We start from the raw sequence: 21,107 nt of genomic DNA, 5'->3' as shown, positions 1-21,107 counted from the left end.
AAAATGTGACAGAGAAGTTAATAAAAACCTTTTTTTAAAATTAATATTTTAAACATACCTTTATAGATTATAATTCTCAGTATTTGGTTTGCCAATTGTAAGGTGACTTAATTTTTTAGTTTTGTTTTCTTTTTTTGCCTGACAACTTTGAACAATTACTAAGCACGTTAAGTTGATCTAATTGGTCATTGACGGCTTTATTTAAAACAGGACAGCTTGTATACTGGAGTAGTGGTAAAACAGGAATATGTACATGTTTTATTATCACTGGTTTGGTGTCTGTTTTTCTTTGTGTTGCATTTTTTTTCCAAGATTGCAATCGTGTTATATATGATGTTTATGTGCAACATTATTGGTATTAAGTTGCAAACCATTTGTTTAACTTTTTCCAGTTTTTGTTTTTTGCAACTCCATTTATCTGCAAACCCATTTGCACATTGTAATAGCTATTTCTTTAACTTATAGTTTGTAAACTGTTTATATTAATTATGTAATGTATATGATGAGGTGTGCTGCTGTCCTCTTGCCCAGGTCATCCTTGTGAAAGAGATTTTAAACTCAATGGGTTAAATAACCTGGTGAAATAAAGAAATATAGTCACACACTGTTCTGTAAGGAAAGACGAAAACATGAATTGAAAAGTAGTTTATTAGTTTTCAACCTGTGGATCAATGTCCTACACAACAACAAAACACATCTGAGCTGCACTGCAGCACAGTCTGCTGCAATGTGGGGAGGGGGGGGTCCTGGTCACGGTGTGATGTTGGAGCTTCATCTCCCCTCTGTTTGGCTCCAGCTTGTTGAAAAACGTCTCCACTCATCATTGCCCAGCTCAGGTGAGAGTACAGCGCAGGTGTGTGTCTGCATGTAAGTGTAGGGAGCTCTAAACCAAATAAAAAGACACTATATGAGTGTCAGCATGTGTGTGTATATGGAGCATATGTTTCCCTGTGCTTTAACAGTGCGATATTGTCTCTTATCACACTCTGGCAGCTTCTGTAAATCATCAGTGGTGGTTTTGGGGGCGGCTCAAGTCAAGAGAAAGGAAAGGTTTGAGGAGAGAGAGAAAGACAGAGTGGGGGTTTGTGGGTAAAGGGGGGGTGGGGGGATCGCTGTCTCAGTCTCAGCCTGTCCTCCTCTCAGTGCTGGATGCGCCTGATGGACTGGATCTGGGGGGTCTGACAATGGGAGCCCCAGTTCCTCCAGTGCTGGTAGTCTCCACTATGTCTCTCACACTCCATGATGTATTGCTGACCCCTGTAGCCGGGGTGCTGGTAGCACACAAAGCTGCAGGAGGGGGAGAGAAGTCAGAGAGTATTAGAAGGACCATTTTAGCAGCTGCTAAACCGAGAGCTCTCAGCTGGTATGTCTGTTACAAATACCACATGCAAATAAAGGCTTAGAGTGACACAGCAAACTCTGCCAGACAGAAATCCCTGATCTTTATAACACTGCTCTTGGTTAAAGGCTTATAAAACAGATTAAGAGGTATGAGACAGACTTCCCTAATTGAGGTGTAAAATTGAGGGGCATTTTTACAGGTTGTTTGTTTACACTTCTCAGGTACTTACGCGCCACACTGCACGTGCATGGAGCCAACCTCTGGCATCATCCATCCCATGGCCTGCAGAGAGGGATAGTCATCGCAGATCTCCACACTGCGACCCATGAAGTTCTCCTTCTCGAAGATGATCATGCGACTGCTCTGGTGAGACTGCAGGAGGCGCACAAAGTAAGAGAATCACATGTTTGTTTCCTGGCCTAGTTTGTTTGTTGTCCTGAGGGTCACTGAAAAGGAAGCTGTAACTCACAGCGCAGTAGATGGGGCGCAGAGACATGAGGCGCTCAACGTGGTAGGAGAGGGATCCACTGTAAGCATCCCAGTGGGGGTACTCTCCTCTCTCCAGGATGAACTGCTGGCCCTGGAAGTCATGGTGCTCGAAACCCACCCAGCTGTTCAGAAAGAGAGAGAGAGAGAGAGATGTCAACACAAGTCTCCTCTTTTTCTTTTCTTGATGTTTTGATGGATAAAGAGACGTCAAGAAGAGTAACATAACTTTTCTTGTTTCACGCCATCAGTGTGCTTTATTTTTGTTATTGTCTTTTTGTCGCCAGAGAAAGAGTTAGCGAAACTTACGCTCCACTCTCCACCCTGATGGAACGGATGTTGTCCAGTCCACACTCCTGAATGTTGCAGCACTCGGAGGTGAACTCCAGGCACTTGCCCTGGAAATGCTCCTGCTCGAAAACAGTCACCTGGTGGGGATCGATCGGAGAGGAAGCATAAAAGGAGGAAGGTAACACGTTGACAGTTATATTGCATATGCAGAGATCTTAAATCACATACTTTGATCACAAATGTGAGCGGGTGTTTACCTTAAAGAAAGGAGCCATGCCCATCCCTGAGTTGACCAGGGGCTGCATCATGGGATACCTTGTAGTTCTGTACATCTTTACTCCTGTGGTTGCAAATGAAAACAGAGAAGCAGGTAAGTGAAAAGAAGGTGGTTTAGGTAGAAACTGTATGAGGAAATTAAATCCTTTAAAATATCAAAGGTTTGACTGTTTGTTTTTTTTTTCAGTTTTAACAGTAAGGTATTCCGTTTAAACAAAAAACTTCAAGTTAGAAATTTAACTAAAACCTTAAGTAGGTTTGGCTAAACAACATTGCATTTACTTTAGAAATGAAACACAACTCATACAATAATTAAAGTTGTTCAGGTGTTTCAGAGCGTGCTTAAGTTTTGCCTATCTGTCTGTTTGCCTGCTTGTCTGTCTGACTCTGTGTGCTAGTGAAATCAGAAATGTAGCCTTACCTACTTTTTGTACTTTAATAGAAGAGCTCTGGAGAAACACGCCTACCGCCTGCCTCGCGTAGAGCTTTGACAGAACCTGGCGCTTCAGTTTTATATGGACGGTCGGGGAGCGCGCCGGTTTGTGTGTGTGCACGTTTTCTAGTTCTGGCCATTCGCACAGTTGGCGAAGCGCGCTCCCGGTTTAGCTCTGCGACCGCTGGACGCTGTTGAAGTGCTGCGGCCAGCTCAGCAGATCCCATAGAGCGGCTGCTGCTCTGAAACAAAGGCGCTCCGGTATGTTCGGACCCTGGTCAGCAGTACGGCGCGTGCCCCGGCACAAAGGGCCGGGATCGGTGTGATGAATGTAGGGATTAAAGGCGGGGCAGAGAGGCCCTGCTTAGTTACATGGAGTAGCTAACTAGATGAGTCTGAAAACCAACGTTAAAAACTACAAGTTTTCATCTCAGTTTTGTTCACACAATGGTAACTTGGTCTTGCGCGCGCAGCTTCCAGGGTGAAAGTAGAGTTTGATAAATGTGGAGTTCTGGGACCTTCAGGAATCAGGACCTATAGGCTAGGACTACGCTGAAAGTGTGATCCAACAGTGAATTACTTATAATAAACATACGTTAGACATTCAAATCATGCCCTGATATCAAATGGGGGTCGGCAGCTTTGTGTCTGGAAGTCTGCAGAGAAAAAGTTTGGTTGGGCTCATCGCTGAAGTATTTGATTCATATGTACTATATCGCACATGAATGTTGGCAATACCTGGACACAAGGCCTGCAACATAGCATTTATTAGTTCCACCTTTCTGGAAACATGCAGTATGAAGCCACATAGCTTATCCCAATGTCCACAAATAACAGCCTACCTTCAACAAAGAAAACACCTGCAGGTGTAAACTGCTTTTTTATTTTGGAAAATGTGTGGCAAGGTGAAAGTAAAATATACATTCTGTGAGACATAACTGTGATTCAGGTTACTGAATTTAAATTTGAAATGTGACACTTAGTTGATGTTAACATTAGTTTGTATTATTTCTGTCCCCCAGCTTCTGTCAGTCCTCTCTGCCCCCGCCCATCAACTCGGTCTGTCCCTCTGTGATGATGAGGGAGTTCTTTTGTCTTTTGTCTCTGACCTCAGCAGGTTTGTTTCTCCACCCATAATCCCTCTCCTATGAGCGCCAGCGTATAAAAGGAGGAGGCGCACTCTGAGCCGCACACACTCTGAGTAAGGCTCGGCGCAGGCATCACACACACAGACAGGTAAGACACATGCACACATACTGTACATAGAGGGTGAGGTATAGGTTACATGAACAGGTTATTCTAGATCTGTTTTCAAATTCATGCAATAAGAGTGTTTTCTCCATCTCTTGTGCATCCTTTATTACCTCCACAAATTAGAGGTAACATTTGTCATATGAGCATTATACTCCCTCTCACTAAGTGTTTTCCTCTTTTCTTTTCCACCATAGTAATCATGTCCAGTGGAGATAAGTCCAAGGCTTCTTCCCAGACTGATGGGAAAGCTGCTCAGGGCAAGAAGTCTGAGATGGGAATGATGTCCTATAAGGTGGGCGTCTTTTGCATGGGCTCCTGTTTTTTGCAGACAGCATACAAAAATTCATTAATTTATGTTGTGTTTATCATATCAGAAACTTTATGCCTGAGCCTTTGTGCCTACAGATGTACGTGTTCGACCAGGAGAACTTCCAGGGCCGCATGATTGAGATCAGCAACGAGTGCATGAATGTGTGTGAGCTTGGCATGGACCGTGTGCGCTCCCTGCGCGTTGAGTGTGGACCGTAAGTTTAAAAAGATTTTTTGTTTGTGCATTTCCCCATCACGGCTTGTCTTTGCAAACATTTTCATCACACCATCTCCTCTGCAGCTTCGTGGGTTTCGAGCAGATGAACTTCTGTGGTGAGATGTACATCCTGGAGAAAGGAGAGTATCCTCGTTGGGACTCCTGGAGCAACTGCCAGAAGAACGACTACCTGCTGTCCTTCAGGCCCGTCAGAATGGTATAAGGAAACATGTTTGGTTATATACTCTCAAGGTTTCCTTTTTTTTAAAAAGCATTTCCTTGACTAGGTTTTTTTTCTTTCCCAGGACCCTGAGAAGCACAAGATCTGCCTGTACGAGGTTGGAGAGTTTAAGGGTCGCAAGATGGAGATCATGGACGATGACGTCCCCAGCCTGTTCTCCTACGGCTTCACCGACAGAGTGGGCAGCATTATCGTGAGCTGTGGAACGTAAGTGCCACGTTCAGCTCAAACACCACGGATATGGAATCAAATCACATTAATGAATCCTACACCAACATGTTTCCTCTTCTCTCTCCAGCTTTGTGGGATACCAGTTCCCTGGTTATCGTGGCAGCCAGTACCTGCTGGAGAAGGGTGACTACAGGCACTTCAACGAGTATGGTGCTCGTCATCCTCAGTTCCAGTCCGTGAGGCGTATCCGTGACATGCAGTGGCACCAACAGGGCTGCTACACCATGGCCAGCAAGTGAGGCTCAGGGAAGGAGAGAAAGAGAAAGAGCGGAAGTGAGGGAGAGGGGCGGAGGAAGAGGAAAAGGGGGAGAGACGTCTGAGGCTTTACCTCAGTACTTTTAATGCTCTATGATCTAAGGCAGTGAAGGGAAGGGTGAGGATCTAGACCGGCCCCTGATTAAAGAAACACCTCAGTGGAAGGACCTGCAGACCACCCTCCATTTCTCTCTGTCTCTATTTTTCTCTTTCTCCCCTATGGGCTGAGTTTTGCTTCCCCTCCTTTCTCATTTTTGTTAGTCCTCACTCAATTCCCTTCATAGTGCTCTGACACTCCAGAGAGGGAACATAATACCTGTGGCTGTTTTACATACTCGATTCTCGGCTCAGGGTTTGATGCACCACAAGAAACTGAGTCCCTAGAGCCCCCTGTCTCCCGACTTCTTGCCCCTGTGCTCAGCACATCCTCTCTGCTGTACAGAATCCTGGCCAAGTTTTCAATAAAAAGGAAAATCTTGATTTCAAAGATGTTTTGTTTGTTATTTATTACTTATTATCACCTTGATGGAATTATCAATGAACAACTCAGACAATAAAATAATATTTAATAGAACTCAAATTTTGCACCAGATAAATGAATTCATTAATTTTGTGCTCTCAGAAAATCTTTTTAACAGATGTTTGTTTGAGTGATGTGTATTAGTCTTATCTGTGAAGATTTGAAAATTAGTCAACTACAACAAAAATTCTTGTAATAGTTTTAGAGTACTTATCTTGAGAGCATAAGCTATTTGTTTAGGCTATAGGATAACAGTGCTTATTGTGCCTTATGATAGGGAAATTTAAAAATATAGGCTATCTCTTCAGAAAATAAAAGGGCATGTGTGAACAAATCTCCAAAAAAGACTGCATTGCTTGTGTTTTGTGCCCATTATCAGAAAGACAACGATACAGTCTAATACATTGCTTAAAATCAGTCATAGGTCAAGTTTATGCACTTTCGGCATAAATATACTGTTTTCAAAATATCTCTGCTCACTTACGTGGTATTGAGGGGTTCATGAATAAAATAAAGTTACCTTACAATTGCTGTTAATTTACGGCCAATTTTCAACACTAAAATACTATTTTGATCTAAAACAGCTATGAGCTGTAGCTAGCAATGCACTGTGATGCTTACTTTAAACGTAACAATAATGAATCAATGTAACGTTCACATAGAATGTTTGACTCATAGCACAAGTTTTTTAAGCCCACTCAAGCCCTCTTTTTTAAACTGTAGGTGCTAGGGTGTTTTTATTGTGCACAAAACTATATGAGCAAAGGGGGCCGGTTTTGCAAAGATCTTTGAGGTTTTGTAAATTGGAGCGAAATGGGTCGGTTTTGCGAAAGTCTTTGTGGTCATATTTGTTTGGGACTCAATTACACTTAATAACGATGTGTATAAAACCTTTGAGAGAAAAGTTGGCATAAATGAAACATTTAACTCACTGTTATATTCATTTGGTTAAATAGCCCACATATAGCCTATAGCAACAACTAGCTTGTTGTGCGAGTCAGTTTAAGCTAGTTCACATACACAGCAAATTAAACTAACACATGCACTGTATTTATAGTACCTATGTAGTAAGGTCTGTTTGTGTATTCTCTGCCAAGATATGCACTGTTAATGAAAAGAGTCACTAGTGTCCCAGCACAACAAATAGCCCGCAGGTATAACTACAATTCAACTACAGTCTGTGGCCTAGTGAACAACAATAGGCCACAGACTGTGGTTGAAATGGAGCTCAGCGTAAGTTCAGACAGGAAGACTGGTGTTATTCTTTCATTCATTCACCTCTTCATTAATTCTTAAACCACACCCCCTACTACCACCTGTATCTCTCTCCGGCAAGCAGGTGATCATGGGCGTGTATCATCCTGGAATTAACCAACCAGACTCTGCCACGAACTTTCTCTACCAATCAATGGCTTGCTGTCAATAGTTTAAAAACTCTCTCTCTTCCAGTCATCCTGTAGCTGCAGGCATACGCCGCAACCCTCCTCCACCCCAGTCACCTCCTTCCAGCTCAGCAGAGTCCAGGCCCCGGCTGAAACCCACTCCTCTTCTCAGCCTCCATCCTTTTCACCACCACCAGTGTCTAGACTCCACAGGGGGGCATCCTATCCCGCGTCGGCCTCACTACCCCTCGGAGCTCATGAAGTCGTCATGACGGAGTCTAGCCCCCAAAAGACTTTGCACATTTCATTCTACAATTGTTGCACATTTCATTGTAATAAATAATTGTTCATTCTTAATTAAGTCTCTCCTGATTGAACTGTAGTTGTACCAGATAATCCATTAAGATTTTATATATTTTTCGCTGGTCTTATGTGCATAATGACATCTGTAGGTGCTTTCTCAGAAGTTGTATTAAAGATGTAAAAATAATATTATAATACTATTATAGGACAGGAGATCATGCTGTTCCATGTGATGAGAATCGGATGAAGGTATACACTTTATTGTGTCATTATAGTGATGAATCTGTGCGACAGGAGATTCACTTGGACTGTCCATTATGAGTTATCAATGTCACAATCACTACACACTGACAAGATCAACAAATTACACATGCCATGGATTATTTACTAGTTTATTTGTCAGTAGTAAAACTTTCCCTTTAAATGCTTAAGGCCCTCCTGATGAAAAGTCTCCTTGTGACACACTTGTCAATAATGACCTAGAATTGGAAGAATTGCATGTTTTCAGGAAATATTGTTAATGATTGTGAGCATCAAGAGGCTGGGATTAATGGCAGTAAATTAATGAGAAGATCATCATCACTGTGTAAAATACCCCCTTTATATTTATTGTCGCTTATCCGTACAAACTACAGGGATCAAAACATCTTTCAGTTTTTGACTTATCTGCTGTCTCTGCATGATGGTTTATTCATGAAATCTTTCCCCAAGCACTTCAGCACATTGTCTCTAGGTGGCTGCATGCTGCTGTATATTTCTGTTTTATTATTAAGGATATGTCAGCTGCCTTGATTTTGAATTTTGTGTCTTACAAAATGCCAGCCTACCATTCCTTGAAATTATTTTACATCCTTTATTTTCAGATTTTGAATTGAGACAATTGGCATTGTACAGTATAATAGGGCAATCATACAATATGTTTTATTAAGATAGTTCCAGAAGATGCAGCCTTATGTCAAAGGATAAGGCCTTTTCAGTCTTACAAAAACATATCCCCATTTTTAACTCTCCAACAGAAGAGAAATTTGCCCAAACATCAAATTGTGTTCATTTCTTTAATTAGAAAAAGAATATAACAGTTTAGAAACAAGATTTAACACTCAAAGGGAAACTATCGATACATAAAAATACATCTAAAACAGAGTCATACATTTTTTCTATGAAGCTTCTGATATGTTTTACTGTAGTTTAAATGATACATATTAATGCAGCACCCCAAGTTCACATGTGAATCTTTGTGTTAGTCATAGGTTAGGTGCTATAGTCAAATAAAATATATTTATTTGTTTTTCTTTATAAAATATAAAAAATAGAATTTTCAGATACATGCTCTAAAGAGCAGACATATAATGTTCACTACAATGTAGTGTGGTCACATATCCAGTCGCTGCACTATTTCTTTGTTCATCTGTAACATGATCAGGTGAACTTGTCAGCGAGACATCATCCGCACAAACTCTGAAAAGACAAAAGGAAAGTGTAAGAAGGAGAGGACTCATTTAGTCTCTGCAGAGATCCAATGTGGGCATACTCTCACCCTCGAAGTCCACCAGACCATCTCCGTTGAGGTCAACGTCTCGAAGAATCTCGTTGATCTCTCTGTTGGTCACCTGTTCTCCCATGAGCTTCTTCATTGCTTCACGCAGCTCAGTTAAACTGATCTGACCATCCCCATTAGAGTCAAACTGGACACAGAGAGGACAGATGTTAAGACTTACACATAAATGTAAGTATTCCTTGTACTTCACATCATCAGGAAACATACACAAGTTTGTTTGAAAGACAACCACAGTGTCATAATTTGTATTGCCAATAGAGGGTTTTAAAAGATTACATTTTCAAATTCTTCATTTTTTACTTTAGTACCATCGTTACTTCTGTCGATTGAATTGAATCATCTTGAATTGAATCATCTTATTAACATCTGGCCGCTCATTCTGTCTGATAATATCTGCAATTTAAGATATTTTTCGGGTTTCAGTTCAGCACCCCTGAAATAATATTGTACTGTATTTGACCTTCTTAACTGCTACAGACAGTTGTAGAAACACTACAAGCTTAACTAGAAAAGATTGTGTATCAAAAGTTTTTTTTTACCACTTCAATGACTGCCAACTAATTGGAACTTTAAATCGCCTCAAGTAAATCATTTGTATCGGGCTGACCTTTGGTCTAAATGGAAACCTTTGTGAGCATAATTCCTGTCCCATTTAGCTTTTTCCACAGCAGGCGTTCTGACTTGTCACAGCAAGACAAATGCAGCTCTAATTAAATCAATTATGACTCATTTTCTGTTCCTGCATGATTAATATGCAGACCATAGAGCTGGCTCCCCTGAGTGGAAAAGTAGCCTTAAACGTTCTCTACCACGCTGGGGATTTTCTTGCTGTGGCATGTCAAAATTGTCTGTTATAAAAAGTGTTAAGTAGGAAAAACTCCAGGTATTGTCTTTATTTAAATCTTCATGAAACCGTGTTTTAAGGTGGCTATTTTACAACATGCCAAAAGATGCAATATTTGAGTGCCTGAAATGTTGCATGTTAAGATGTTTAATATCTTTACAGAAAAAGTTTTTTAAATATCTTTCAAAACTCTTGTTTCTCAATGAGTCACATTGATTGATCCTTTTAGAAGTACTTATTTTTCCTTTAACAGCATGTAAGACAATAATTACGCTATTGAGCACATCATCCAAGCAAATTTTGCAATGCAGCTATTAATAGTGGTTAAATGTTGTGATCAGTTGTGTGCTGAATTATAGCTGCTCGCATTCAGCCTCCAGTATCAGTCTGCGTATCCTGACCTCTTTGAATGCGTCTCGTAGCTCCTTGACTCCGATCATGTCGGCTGTCTCGGCCAACATTTTGGGTCCCATCAGCTCCACAAAATCCTCAAAGTCCACTTTCCCTCCACCTGCAAACACAGAAGTGATGGGTCACGTCCGTCCCTCTCTAATCTCATCACTCACTCTCATAATCCTTTCCAAGAACTCTATGTAACAGTTACTACTTGCTTTTTTATCTTGTTTGAATCATTTTCACAAAATTATATCGTAAGAGCACAAATCCATTCAACAAACTAGTCTGCCTATTTTAATGTTATGTTCCGACTGTGCTTGCATTCATGATGTTCTATTCTGTTCTGTTCTATGTGGTATGTTCCTGACTGAGGGTCCTGGCATGTTCTATTCTGTTCTGTTTCTTTCCATTGATTTTGTTACTCTTTCTCTTTTCCATGCTTTTGCAATTTATCTTATTCAGCTCTCTGTTTATCTTTCTGGCCCTTACTTGTTCTGTTATATTTTATGTCAGCCTGTCGTTCAGTTTATTCTTTATCCTTATTCAATTTGGTTTTCCATTTGATTCTTTTTGGTATTTGTACCTGCTCCTGTTCTTATCCTGTTCTATTATAGTTTGCCCTATTGAACACTGTTCTCTCTGTAACATCAGATATTCCAGTGTGTTGTTCTTTTCAAAGATCAGATTGGATCTTATCTTGTTTTTCCTTTTGTCTTTTTCTATTGCCTTTTGGTTCTGTTTCTATTCTATCAGATGTTGTTGTTCCACTCACAGATCTGCTGACTTAGTTCGATGAGCTCCATCTCTGTCGGCATGTACCCCATGGTCCTCATGCATTCCCCGAGATCTTTATGACTGATGTAGCCTTTTTTGTTCCTGTCGAACTCCACAAACGCCTCGCGGAGTTCTGACAGAAAGACGATAAAAGACACATCAGTGTTTGTCAGTCAGCTGATGTGTTTTACATGCTGGAGGTTTGCTGAAGACAAAACACCTCACCGTCAATCTCCTCTGGTCTCAGCTCTCTGTCCTGTCAGAGGACGCAGAGACACATTTTAGCTTCACATTTCTTACATTGCGAAACCTTTAACACAGACAGACACACACACACACACACACACACACACACACACACACACACACACACACAAAACCAGCTTGTGTTCAAACAACCACTGAATCGGGAAACCCATTGTAAATACAAACAGCAAGTCACCAGAGGAAAATTAGAGAAATGATGAATGGACGATGGTCTGATGGGGTTCAACAGTATGGATTGATTGTATGAGATGTACACAGTTTAAATGATCCTCTTTCATTTCCTTAAAATTGAGCAGCTCATACATTGTTAGAGCTATCTATATAGTAACATAACTAACAAATGTGGTGCAGCTCTTCAGTAAGCTGTATTTAAAGCTCAGTGCATCTAGAAATGAGAACTGTTTTTTATATGGATTAAACTGTATTGCATTATCATATAGCCATAAATGACAACTCATTCAACATTAAACCACCAGGAATCACCAGATTATTTGTGGGAAGTAACCAGGCAACAAACATCTGGAGATTATGAGTTTTTTTCTTTTTTTTTGTTGGGGGGGGGGGGGGGGGGGGGGGGGGGTGGGGGGGTGGGGTTAGTTAGTAAGTAGACCCTTGTATACATTGTTCAGACACACATACAATATGGACATACTGTAGATACTTAATATCTATGTACAAGGCACTCTAGCTCTCACGCAAGTCCGCACAAACACAACACAGTGGAGGGTTCAGTGTTGACGATGTTTCACTAAGAGCTTTACACTGAGAAAAACATGGGACTAATCCTCTCAGATCCTTGGTTCATTTACTTTTGTGTTCCTTTTCCTTCCTCATTTCATTTCACTCAACAAATGAAATGCATAAGTTTGAACCAAACTGAACAGACTTCCCCCAAGTTCAAAACAATTGATTTAACAACACTAATGAGTAAAAAAAAGAGAGGCCTGGTACTGCTGCATAGTTGCATGCTTGGTATTTTATTGATACTGCTAAACTTATGACGGGAGGTTAATGGGAGTCACTTAGAGACAGACACAGATCATAAAAAAATGAAAGCAAAAATGTAAGAAAATTTGGAAGGCTACAAAGTCAATGGCACTGTCTTTTTTTAAGGACAGTTACTGCATGAAAGTAAAAAACTAAGTTGTAGAGCAGGTTGACATGCTTCTCTTACCCCGCGGGACACAAGTTGTTGGTAGAGCACATTTCTATGTGTATAAGAAATCATTTGTGTATAACAGCCTGCGTAATGATGGCACTACTCTGCCTACATGTTCTCTAAATTACTTTTTTTGTACTACTTTGAATTAAAATGAATTAATTAGGGAAATAGCACTGTGTTATATTTACAGAAAAAGTAAAGCAGAGGACCGACCATAAATCGTTTCCATTTCATCTTATTGTGCTCGAAAGAATGGGATGACACATATTGGATTTAACTGAATTGCTTTTGAGAGAACCTGGAGCTTTCAGGGGCCTCCTCTGGGGGCCAAGGTCAGTTCGTTACTCTTTCTTTTAAGCTCTTTACCTCACATCACTCTGTGTGATGCACAATTGAGTGTCAGCTCCCCAAAAGCCAGTCAATAAATTCCATGGATTTGAAAGATTGATTCCTCAGAGCATGTGTTGCCAGCAGTTTTGATGGTAACGGATGGTGATGGGATTACATAGCTGGCTGGGTGGTGAGCAGGAGGGTCAGCCATGGTGAGGATGAGAGTGAATCAGCGCAAATGGAAGTTGTTTGAGGGCACAGGATTCACATTTCTGATGTGATGTTACTGTACATACGAGTGTTAGAGAAAAGCCCTCTTTAAGGAAGACGCAAGCCGGCCCCGCAATGTTGTGCAGCATGTTGCAGTTTTTCACCAGCGCACCAAAAGTGTCCCTGTACGGCTTTTCCTCCATGTCCTGATCCTCTTCTTCTCCCTCTGGCTGCAGACTCTGCTGGCCCTCTGCCCTCATCGCGCCCCTGAGGGGCCCATCAATGACCCCCTTCGGAGGCAGACCAGACTGTTATTCAACCACAGCCATACAGTGTATGTCTGACCGACTTCTCCACTCTTGAACACATTTCTTTCAAGGAACATCATAAAGCCATTATTTTCACACAAACATGATTTAGAATGCGGATGAAAAACTTCAAATAGTCCAAAAGCTGCAAAAGCTAAATGATTTCTTTTACTGTTATTTTCTGACAAATATGTAAAATATGTCAGTTTACTCAAAGCAGATTAAGTGTTCTGTAATAAAATGACAGTACTTATGTTTTCACATTAATGTTAGACAGTAACACGTTAGCTCCAGTCTAACCACGAAGAGAGACAGCACGCTTACCTTCTTCATTTTGTTTTTCATTGATGGTTTGGTGCAGTTGCCCATTACCCGCAGACTGCCCTGGTCAACAAACAATCTCCCCTTGTCTGTGTCCTCCAGCTTTCCAAATATAGTCCTTCACTTTTATCTCTGTATTTAAGATCTTATTTTGTAGTTGTTATCTCTTTGTCCACTTCTTCTGCTGCTCTCTTCACTGTGGATGTCTCAGGAGTCGGGCTCAGACTCGAGCTCTGACTTCGCTCTGTGTCCCATGCTTGCAATCAGTCATCACGTTTGATGCTGCTCAGATGGAAAAAAAAAAAAAAAAAAGCTCTAATCCATGCATGAGCAACCTCTAATGACTCCGCCCATCTCTATATCAACCAAAGTCTACAAAGCAGCAAACCCAGTAAACCCAAACGAACTCTCAAATGCAGCTCACTTGTTTGTTTCTTCAAAGCAGCAGCTGCACTATTTGCTCCTCTTCACACTCAAAATGTTTTTATCCCTCCCCCCCACCCACCCTTTTGGATTTGCTTGCTCTCTCCTCCCTCTCTCGGTTGTCCATATGTTGCATGAGCACTTAAACGACTTCCTCTATACAGTGTGAAGAGTTGTAGAGTGAGAATAAAGGAGATATAAACAGATAGGGATTAATCTCTACAAGATTGAAGGGGAAGATGGGTTGATGGAAGGATCGATCTTAAGAAAGGAGGAAGTGATACAGTGATGAAAGCATACATTAAAAAACTAATAAACTTTTATCTTCAATGAACATTTTGTCAGAGATAATCAAATCAAATCAAATCAAATCAATCTTTATTTATAAAGCGCTTTTCATACTTTAAAAGTAGCACAAAGTGCTTTACAATAATAAGATAAGACTCTATAATGTTCTTTTAATCCAAGTTTTAACCGTTTTTAGCAAAGCATGAGAAAATAATTCTTATAGAAAAGATGGAAGGAAAACAGTTCAATCAAAACATCTTCAGAGCAAAAATATTGCAGATTAAGCTGTGTTCTGTATGCATTGATTGAAGTGTTTTATTATTATGTCACCAACCATAACAGCAGCAGGTAAAATAAAGTTTAAAAAAGATTTTTCTGACACAGTTTATTTATTAATGGCGATTATTTCAGAGTTCTTGTGGTGCGCAGAGTGAAAAGCTTTTTCAAAAATTAACCAGTTAACTAAACGTGATTATCAAATCCTCCCTTTTTCCTGTAAAATGTGAGAGTTGATCTCTGAGCTCTGAGTTTGAACTGTTTTCAGAGAAAGACTTAGATATCCTACCAAGTTCAAAACGTACTAAACTTCTAAACTGAAGAGCTTAGATACCAGAGCCAATGACATCTTATGAAACAGACTCTGATCAGGTCTCCGGATGGACTTATCGTGAAGTAAAAGCACAAAGTCAGATATTTATTATAACTCCCTGGAGCTAGTTTGGACAAACGTACTAAAATGATGATGATACATCAAAATACATTAAAATGAGTTGAGTGCAATATAAGTGGTCTGGTGAGCATCTGTTACAAGTCTTATCACAGTGCAACCAAATGTAGCACAGTCTGTGTGTGTGTGTGTGTGTGTGTGTGTGTGTGTGTGTGTGTGTGTGTGTGTGTGTGTGTGTGTGTGTGTGTGTGCGTGTAAGCTCTTATATTTTTGGTAAGATAATCTAAAGTACATTTTCCTATATTTAATACCCATAATATCGTAGTTTTCCGTGTTCAACATAGAAACTGATGTCAGAGTATGTATACTAACAGTGCAATGCAGACTTGTCAAAGAAACATAATTTTGTCAAGAAGTGCAAAGTGCTTTGTAGTTTAGAATTACTTAACTGGAACACTAGAAAAACGTGAAAAAGGCCGAACTCACAATTTTTATAGAATTGCAGCAAAAGTTACAAATAATTAACTTAAGCTTGAAACAGATAAGAGAAAACGTCCAATAAGAAAAAATATATAAATAAAACACTTGTGCCTTACATGTAAAAAAAAACATGTTTTTTATCCAGTTTTATGAGACTTGTATTATGGCCCTTAAAACGTAAATCATGTGACATCCTTAGTTGTTAACCTATGTCACCACTAGAGGCCGCTTTAGGATAGATCTAATAAATCTGACAGCTGCTGCAGTGAAGACTTACAGTAATTATACAACTTGTGTTCTATTTTAGGGAGCGCTCAGAGGACGGTCTAGAGGAGTGATGTGCAGCTTAAGAGCGAACACTGTAAATTAAATCTAGTCAGAAAAAGAAGACTGACAAACAGACTGTTTGGGCTGAAACACTCTAAGAGGGATGGATCCAGAGGGCATGAAGACCGATGTGAGGGCTGTTGATTGGATAAAATATGACTAAAGTATTTTAACGAACCATTCATTTGTTACAGACATCTTCTGCTAATAAAGCAGAGCGACAAAGCCTGTCAAAGAAGTGTTTGTAACAGAACTGCAGTCTTATGTAATAGAAGTGTAAAGTAACACATGGTGTCAGAACAAAACAAAAAAAAAAAAAACCTAAACATGAGGGGTGACAATTTGTGGTGGTAAAAAAAGCTTCAGGTGGAAGGTGCATCTATGTACTTAGTATTTCCTCACTGATTATTCTTACACAAAAGTTTCATCAGTTCAGTAGTTTTTTCTTAAACCTGAACCACTTTGAGTCCAACAGAACAAACCAACACATTCCAAACGAATCCAACCAGAAAAGTCATCGTAAATTCAATCTACTCTCATAACTCAATTCAACCTCAACAGAACTGACACCTACAGCCACATTAATAAACCAAGACACATCCAATACCACTGAGCCTGATTAAATAGCAGGCTGATTCTCCACAATTTATCACGCACATGAGACGCTGCTGTATGTTGAGTGTGTTTATATGCTGCTTGTGTCCAGGGTACAGCGTTGGATGTCTGACACTAGGAGGTTTATTTTCACACCAGACACACTATCATGTGGTGTGTGTGTGTGTGTGTGTGTGTGTGTGTGTGTGTGTGTGTGTGTGTGTGTATTTATTGGTAAGTGATTGAGATGGGTAGTGCCTGGGTCAAGTGACTCTGCTCTTTGTTGGGGACTCAGCGTACTCTTGCACTCCTCTGTAACAACCAGACGTATCATGAGCTGATCTGGTGTCAGATGTGCATTAGCCGGTGTTCACTTACGAGAGCTGTCAATCAGTGAAAGGAAAGAAGAGACAGACTAGACAGTGAGGATGGAGGGGATCATGATGTATATAACACTGTCAGCAGTGATGCATGAACATGTAAGAAATATTTGATGTTGTGGTTGGTGAAGGCTGAGATCTGTTTCACATTATTTATCATACAACGTTAGGAGAAGATTTTTGTTAATTATGTTTCATGTTCTAAAGGTTTATCAAAAGATACTATTTTCTTCTCAGCAGGCTCTTATGTCCTCACTCCCACTCACTCGCTCAGTCGTCCTTCTCTTATTTTAAATCACATGCATCATCCCTGACATCACATTTTTGTCTTGATTTAATGACTTCCTGTTTTTAACCTCAGGAACAAAAATGGCCTGTGTGTGCTGGTGGGATCAGGTTATTTTCTTCTGTCATATAAGAAAAAAATCCTTGACTCACAAGCCATGCTGAGGTCAGCGTGGCTTGAGTAATCCTTTTTTGTTTTAAATTTTCATACACACTCTCACACAAAGCCGGCACTTTCTCACACCATGATCCCGCATGTCTGACCTCGGGAGCGACAGATGCTGTTAACGTTCGTAGCCGACTGAGCTGTGTCGTGTGTCACTGCTTACCATGAAAGTGATGGGATGCTGAGATCGAGTCAGATCTGTGGCTGACGACGGCCGTATCCGTTGCGGATTACTCTCATAAAGTCTCCCAAAGTAAAGGAGTTTTAAGCCTCTAAAACACACGCTATCTGCATCCTTAGGTTTAGCCCCTAGTGCTTTTTAGTTGACATTGCCATTTGCAGAAGATTTAAGGCCAAATGGGGAAAAGTGTGTTGACCTGCAGCTTTGTGGTCTTTTGCTCTATGAGACGAGGGAGAGATGGCTACTTAGAAAATCTGGAGAGCAGCCAGGCTTTTAATTTGAATTAGAAGCTTATAGGGTTTCAATAAGGGCATCACCGGGACATTCAATAGGCCGGATAACTTGATGCAGAGGCACATGACACGCTCACAGACAGACACACACCCGAATACACAGACACAACCACAAGGATGAATTCATGGGTCGCACACACACACACACACACACACAGCCTCAGATGTGTTCCTACCTGTCCAAACACAGAGTCCACTATGGGCAGCAGGTCGACAGGCTCAGCCTCCTCTGTCTCGTTCTCTCTCCTCTGTGGTCCCTCCATCATCTCCTCCAGAGTCCGCTCCAGCTCCTCACTCTCCTCAGCCCCCTCAGCTTCTGCTGTCATCATCGCCGGTCTTTGAAGATGAGGAGGAAGAGGTGACGTGATCTGCACGTCCGCAGTTCCTTGGTCGATGGATCGCCTCTTCTGCTTCTCCACCTTCTTCTTGATGGCGGCCTGCACCTGAGGAGGGGAGCCAAGAGGTGGAGACTCAGGAAACCAGTGTTCACTCTCTGATGCAAAAACCCCCCCACTTTGTTTATGTCATTTTGTGTTACGTCTGGAATTTTCGTGAGCAGCACAAGAAAAAAACAGTTTTTCATCAGTAATGACAAATAAAAGCATGCTCAATTAACACAATGTAAAAGACTGCCTTCATAGCAATGAAAAGATGAATTAAATTACTAAATGAATACATGCCATGCTTTATTAAACCCCATCAGATGGAGCCCTGGGTGTACTAGCCGGGCTTTCACACCATCTTGCCAATAAGACTAAGCGTGAATTGTTGGAGAAGAATTGCAAATGTAACTTATTTTATATGAAGTAGGGACATGTTGCTGACACTTAATGTGGACAACATGCGAAAGGGTGGATAGACTCAGAAACAGATACATGATACATGCGGAGAAACCTTATTTGTCATCGCATTATTGAATGATGTAATCGCACACTGCACATTTTTCTCATCGTGTTGAGGCCTATTGAGCTTAGTCTTTTACCATAAAGCTAAGCTGATGGAGAAAGATCCTATATAGACAAACAGATCTTTTGTTCCAGTTACATTACGTCAACTTTTGACTGAAAACTTAAACAGAACAGAACAGAAATACAGAAATACAATGGTTAAGCTTTGTATCCTACAAAGTTAAGATTCCACGTCTAAGACACAGGAGAGTTTCCTCTTACAATAAAGAGCATCTTGTCAGTAAACATAAAGATACACCAAATATGTGAGGATTGTTTCTTTTTAATTAATATCTACAATTTACAGTTTCCAGAAAATCATCATCGTAAAACTACCTCTTTTTTTTAAACTGAGTTTGTTGCAACACAAACATATTCACCCAAATCTGAGTCAGTGCATTACTAAAAGCATGCACATGATCCTAAACACATGAAAGCAATACAAAGTTTGTTTATGAGGAAAGGAAAGAGAAATCATTACACACACGAACACTGTGAACACTCATACTGAACTTACACCGTCATGAAAATAAATACCTGTTTTGCACTCCTCTCCGATGGCACGCTCATCGTTGCAGGAGCGCTTCCTGCGGTGGACGTCTCCCGAATGATGATGAACATCTCGTAGTCACAGGCTCACACACTCTCTCTCTCTTTCTCTCCCTTGTTCTTCCTCCCCCTCCCTCACCTTCTGTGTGCCTTTTCCCTGCTCTCCTTTCTTCTGCTCTAGTACCTAAGTTTCTTGGTTTTCTTCTGTGTTAAAAACCTTAACCAAAGTCTGCTACAGACCATAAGATTTCTTAAATTTCAGTTAAAATGTGCTTTAAAAATTAGGATAAAGATTTCAGTTGTCCCAAGTATAATTTGAAAAAAATTAAGAAGAAAGATATAGCCTATAAGGTTTTCCTTTAAAAAATAATCCAAAACAATATTCTTTGAGTTCCTCCTCTATCTCTATATTTCCTCCGACTGTGTCACTGTGCAGCTGTCCATATGTGTCTCTGTGTGTGCAGGTGAGGAGCTTTTATCATCAGCTGTTGTTTTGACGCTGGGATTGAGTTCCAACGCCTCTCCCCCCACTCTCTATCTCCTGGTCCTTTAGGCGACACTCTATACCTCCTGAACTTCCCCTCTCTCACGTTATCTACCTGTGACACGGCGACCTCTCTCTCTCTCTCTCTCTCTCTCTCTCTCTCTCTCTCTCTCTCTCATCCTCTTCCTCTCTGTTTTTCACCTTTTTTCCAGGTCAACATTGCTCAGTTAAAATGTGTTTTTGACATGTGTTTCTAGACTCTTTCATCATTTCATCATCTTTTCCCCTCTTGTCTTTTTTAATGCTTCTTCAAACCTTGAATCCTTCTTATCGCCATCATTTTCCTCCGGCAGTAATCCATCTTCTCTTCAAACTCAATCTATCCATCCTAAATCCCCCCCCCCCCCCATGTCATATTTGGAGCCTTTTTTGTTACACAAATTGGATTTTATTCTTTTTTCAGAGGTGCACGGGTCAGAGAGGAGTGAGATGGAAAGAGAGGGAGTAAAGTCAGCCGCTGAGTGATGATGAAAGACTTTTTTTATCTACAAAGCATCACATCAATGTTTTTCACTGCATACATAATCTCATCTAGCAAGCATGGCTCGGCACACACAGGTGAACGCTTCACAAGTGATCTCTATTTTTAGACATGAACGTTCACACGCGTCTAAACATGTTGCGTTATACTTTTGAACTCATAACATAGGCAGATAGCTTTGAAGCTTTTAATTAAAAAAATAATTCAACTTAAACTTCACATTTAGCTAAAGAATCTTCAATAAAAAGGCAACTTTCTGCAGTGAAAAAGCCTTTTATTGAAGTGTTTTTCCTCTCAAAATCTCCCTCCATCTCTGCCTCTCCTGCTTCCTCTCTCTCTCTCTCTCTCTCTCTCTGCGTCTCCTGTTAACCTGAATTAAACATATCTCCCCCTATAGTGTGTATTTCTTATAGGGTTTAATGTATAACTTTTCTTCTCTCGAGTTTCTGATAAGGTTTCCATTAAACACTTCTTTCTGCTTTTTTGGCCCATCTCTCTGTCCCCTCTCCTCATCTATAATTGATGGCAGGTGGTAAATCCTGGAGTGGAGACAGAAAAGAGATCCATTACAGAAAAGCTTCGTAACACACGTCAAGGGTTAAAAATAGGGGATGTTATTTTTGGAAAAGATCATTCATGTGAGCGAGGAAAGATGAAGGATGGATGAACAAAATGAAAGATATTGAAACACTGAAGTTTCATAGAGAGGGTGTAAAAAGACTTCTCAGGCGCTGTCGTTTACCTTGAGTCTTTCTAAAGCTGATCAGAGACGTGGATGAAAGACACGGGGAG

General features: G+C 40.6%; 3 protein-coding genes across 7 annotated transcripts; 1 reads left to right on the top strand and 2 right to left on the bottom strand.

The window, feature by feature from the left end:
- Positions 1–630: 630 nt before the first annotated feature.
- cryba1l1 (crystallin, beta A1, like 1) lies at positions 631–2,890 on the bottom strand. 2 transcript variants are annotated; one of them, XM_079353105.1, is made up of 6 exons: positions 2,821–2,890; positions 2,377–2,459; positions 2,138–2,256; positions 1,812–1,953; positions 1,572–1,714; positions 631–1,287 (listed from the first exon to the last, which is right to left on the bottom strand). In XM_079353105.1, exons 2-6 carry the CDS (start codon positions 2,449–2,451, stop codon positions 1,140–1,142), a joined length of 627 nt encoding a protein of 208 aa, XP_079209231.1. In that variant the 5' UTR covers positions 2,452–2,459; positions 2,821–2,890; the 3' UTR covers positions 631–1,139. The 2 variants fall into 2 exon arrangements, with proteins under 2 accessions (XP_079209231.1, XP_079209232.1); XM_079353106.1 differs by having other exon boundaries at positions 2,817–2,879.
- Positions 2,891–4,007: 1,117 nt separating this feature from the next.
- Positions 4,008–5,822, top strand: crybb1l1 (crystallin, beta B1, like 1). The gene is made up of 6 exons (XM_079353104.1): positions 4,008–4,064; positions 4,277–4,374; positions 4,488–4,606; positions 4,693–4,825; positions 4,914–5,056; positions 5,148–5,822. Exons 2-6 carry the CDS (start codon positions 4,282–4,284, stop codon positions 5,317–5,319), a joined length of 660 nt encoding a protein of 219 aa, XP_079209230.1. The 5' UTR covers positions 4,008–4,064; positions 4,277–4,281; the 3' UTR covers positions 5,320–5,822.
- Positions 5,823–8,540: 2,718 nt separating this feature from the next.
- On the bottom strand, positions 8,541–19,362 carry cabp2b (calcium binding protein 2b; the record flags this gene model as incomplete). 4 transcript variants are annotated; one of them, XM_079352940.1, is made up of 7 exons in its annotated part: positions 8,541–8,998; positions 9,078–9,225; positions 10,344–10,453; positions 11,111–11,245; positions 11,338–11,368; positions 17,971–18,237; positions 19,279–19,362. In XM_079352940.1, 7 exons carry the CDS (start codon positions 19,360–19,362, stop codon positions 8,973–8,975), a joined length of 801 nt encoding a protein of 266 aa, XP_079209066.1. In that variant the 3' UTR covers positions 8,541–8,972. The 4 variants fall into 4 exon arrangements, with proteins under 4 accessions (XP_079209066.1, XP_079209067.1, XP_079209068.1 ...); XM_079352941.1 differs by lacking the exons at positions 17,971–18,237; positions 19,279–19,362 and adding exons at positions 13,168–13,371; positions 13,714–14,087; XM_079352942.1 differs by lacking the exons at positions 17,971–18,237; positions 19,279–19,362 and adding an exon at positions 13,168–13,436 and having other exon boundaries at positions 8,542–8,998.
- Positions 19,363–21,107: the final 1,745 nt, after the last annotated feature.

The sequence above is a fragment of the Symphodus melops genome (genome assembly GCF_947650265.1).
Source record: "Symphodus melops genome assembly, chromosome: 9".
In the NCBI taxonomy this organism is placed as follows: Eukaryota; Metazoa; Chordata; class Actinopteri; order Labriformes; family Labridae; genus Symphodus; species Symphodus melops.
The sequence above is the reverse complement of the archived record's forward strand: the minus strand, read 5'-3'. Positions and strand labels throughout refer to the sequence as shown.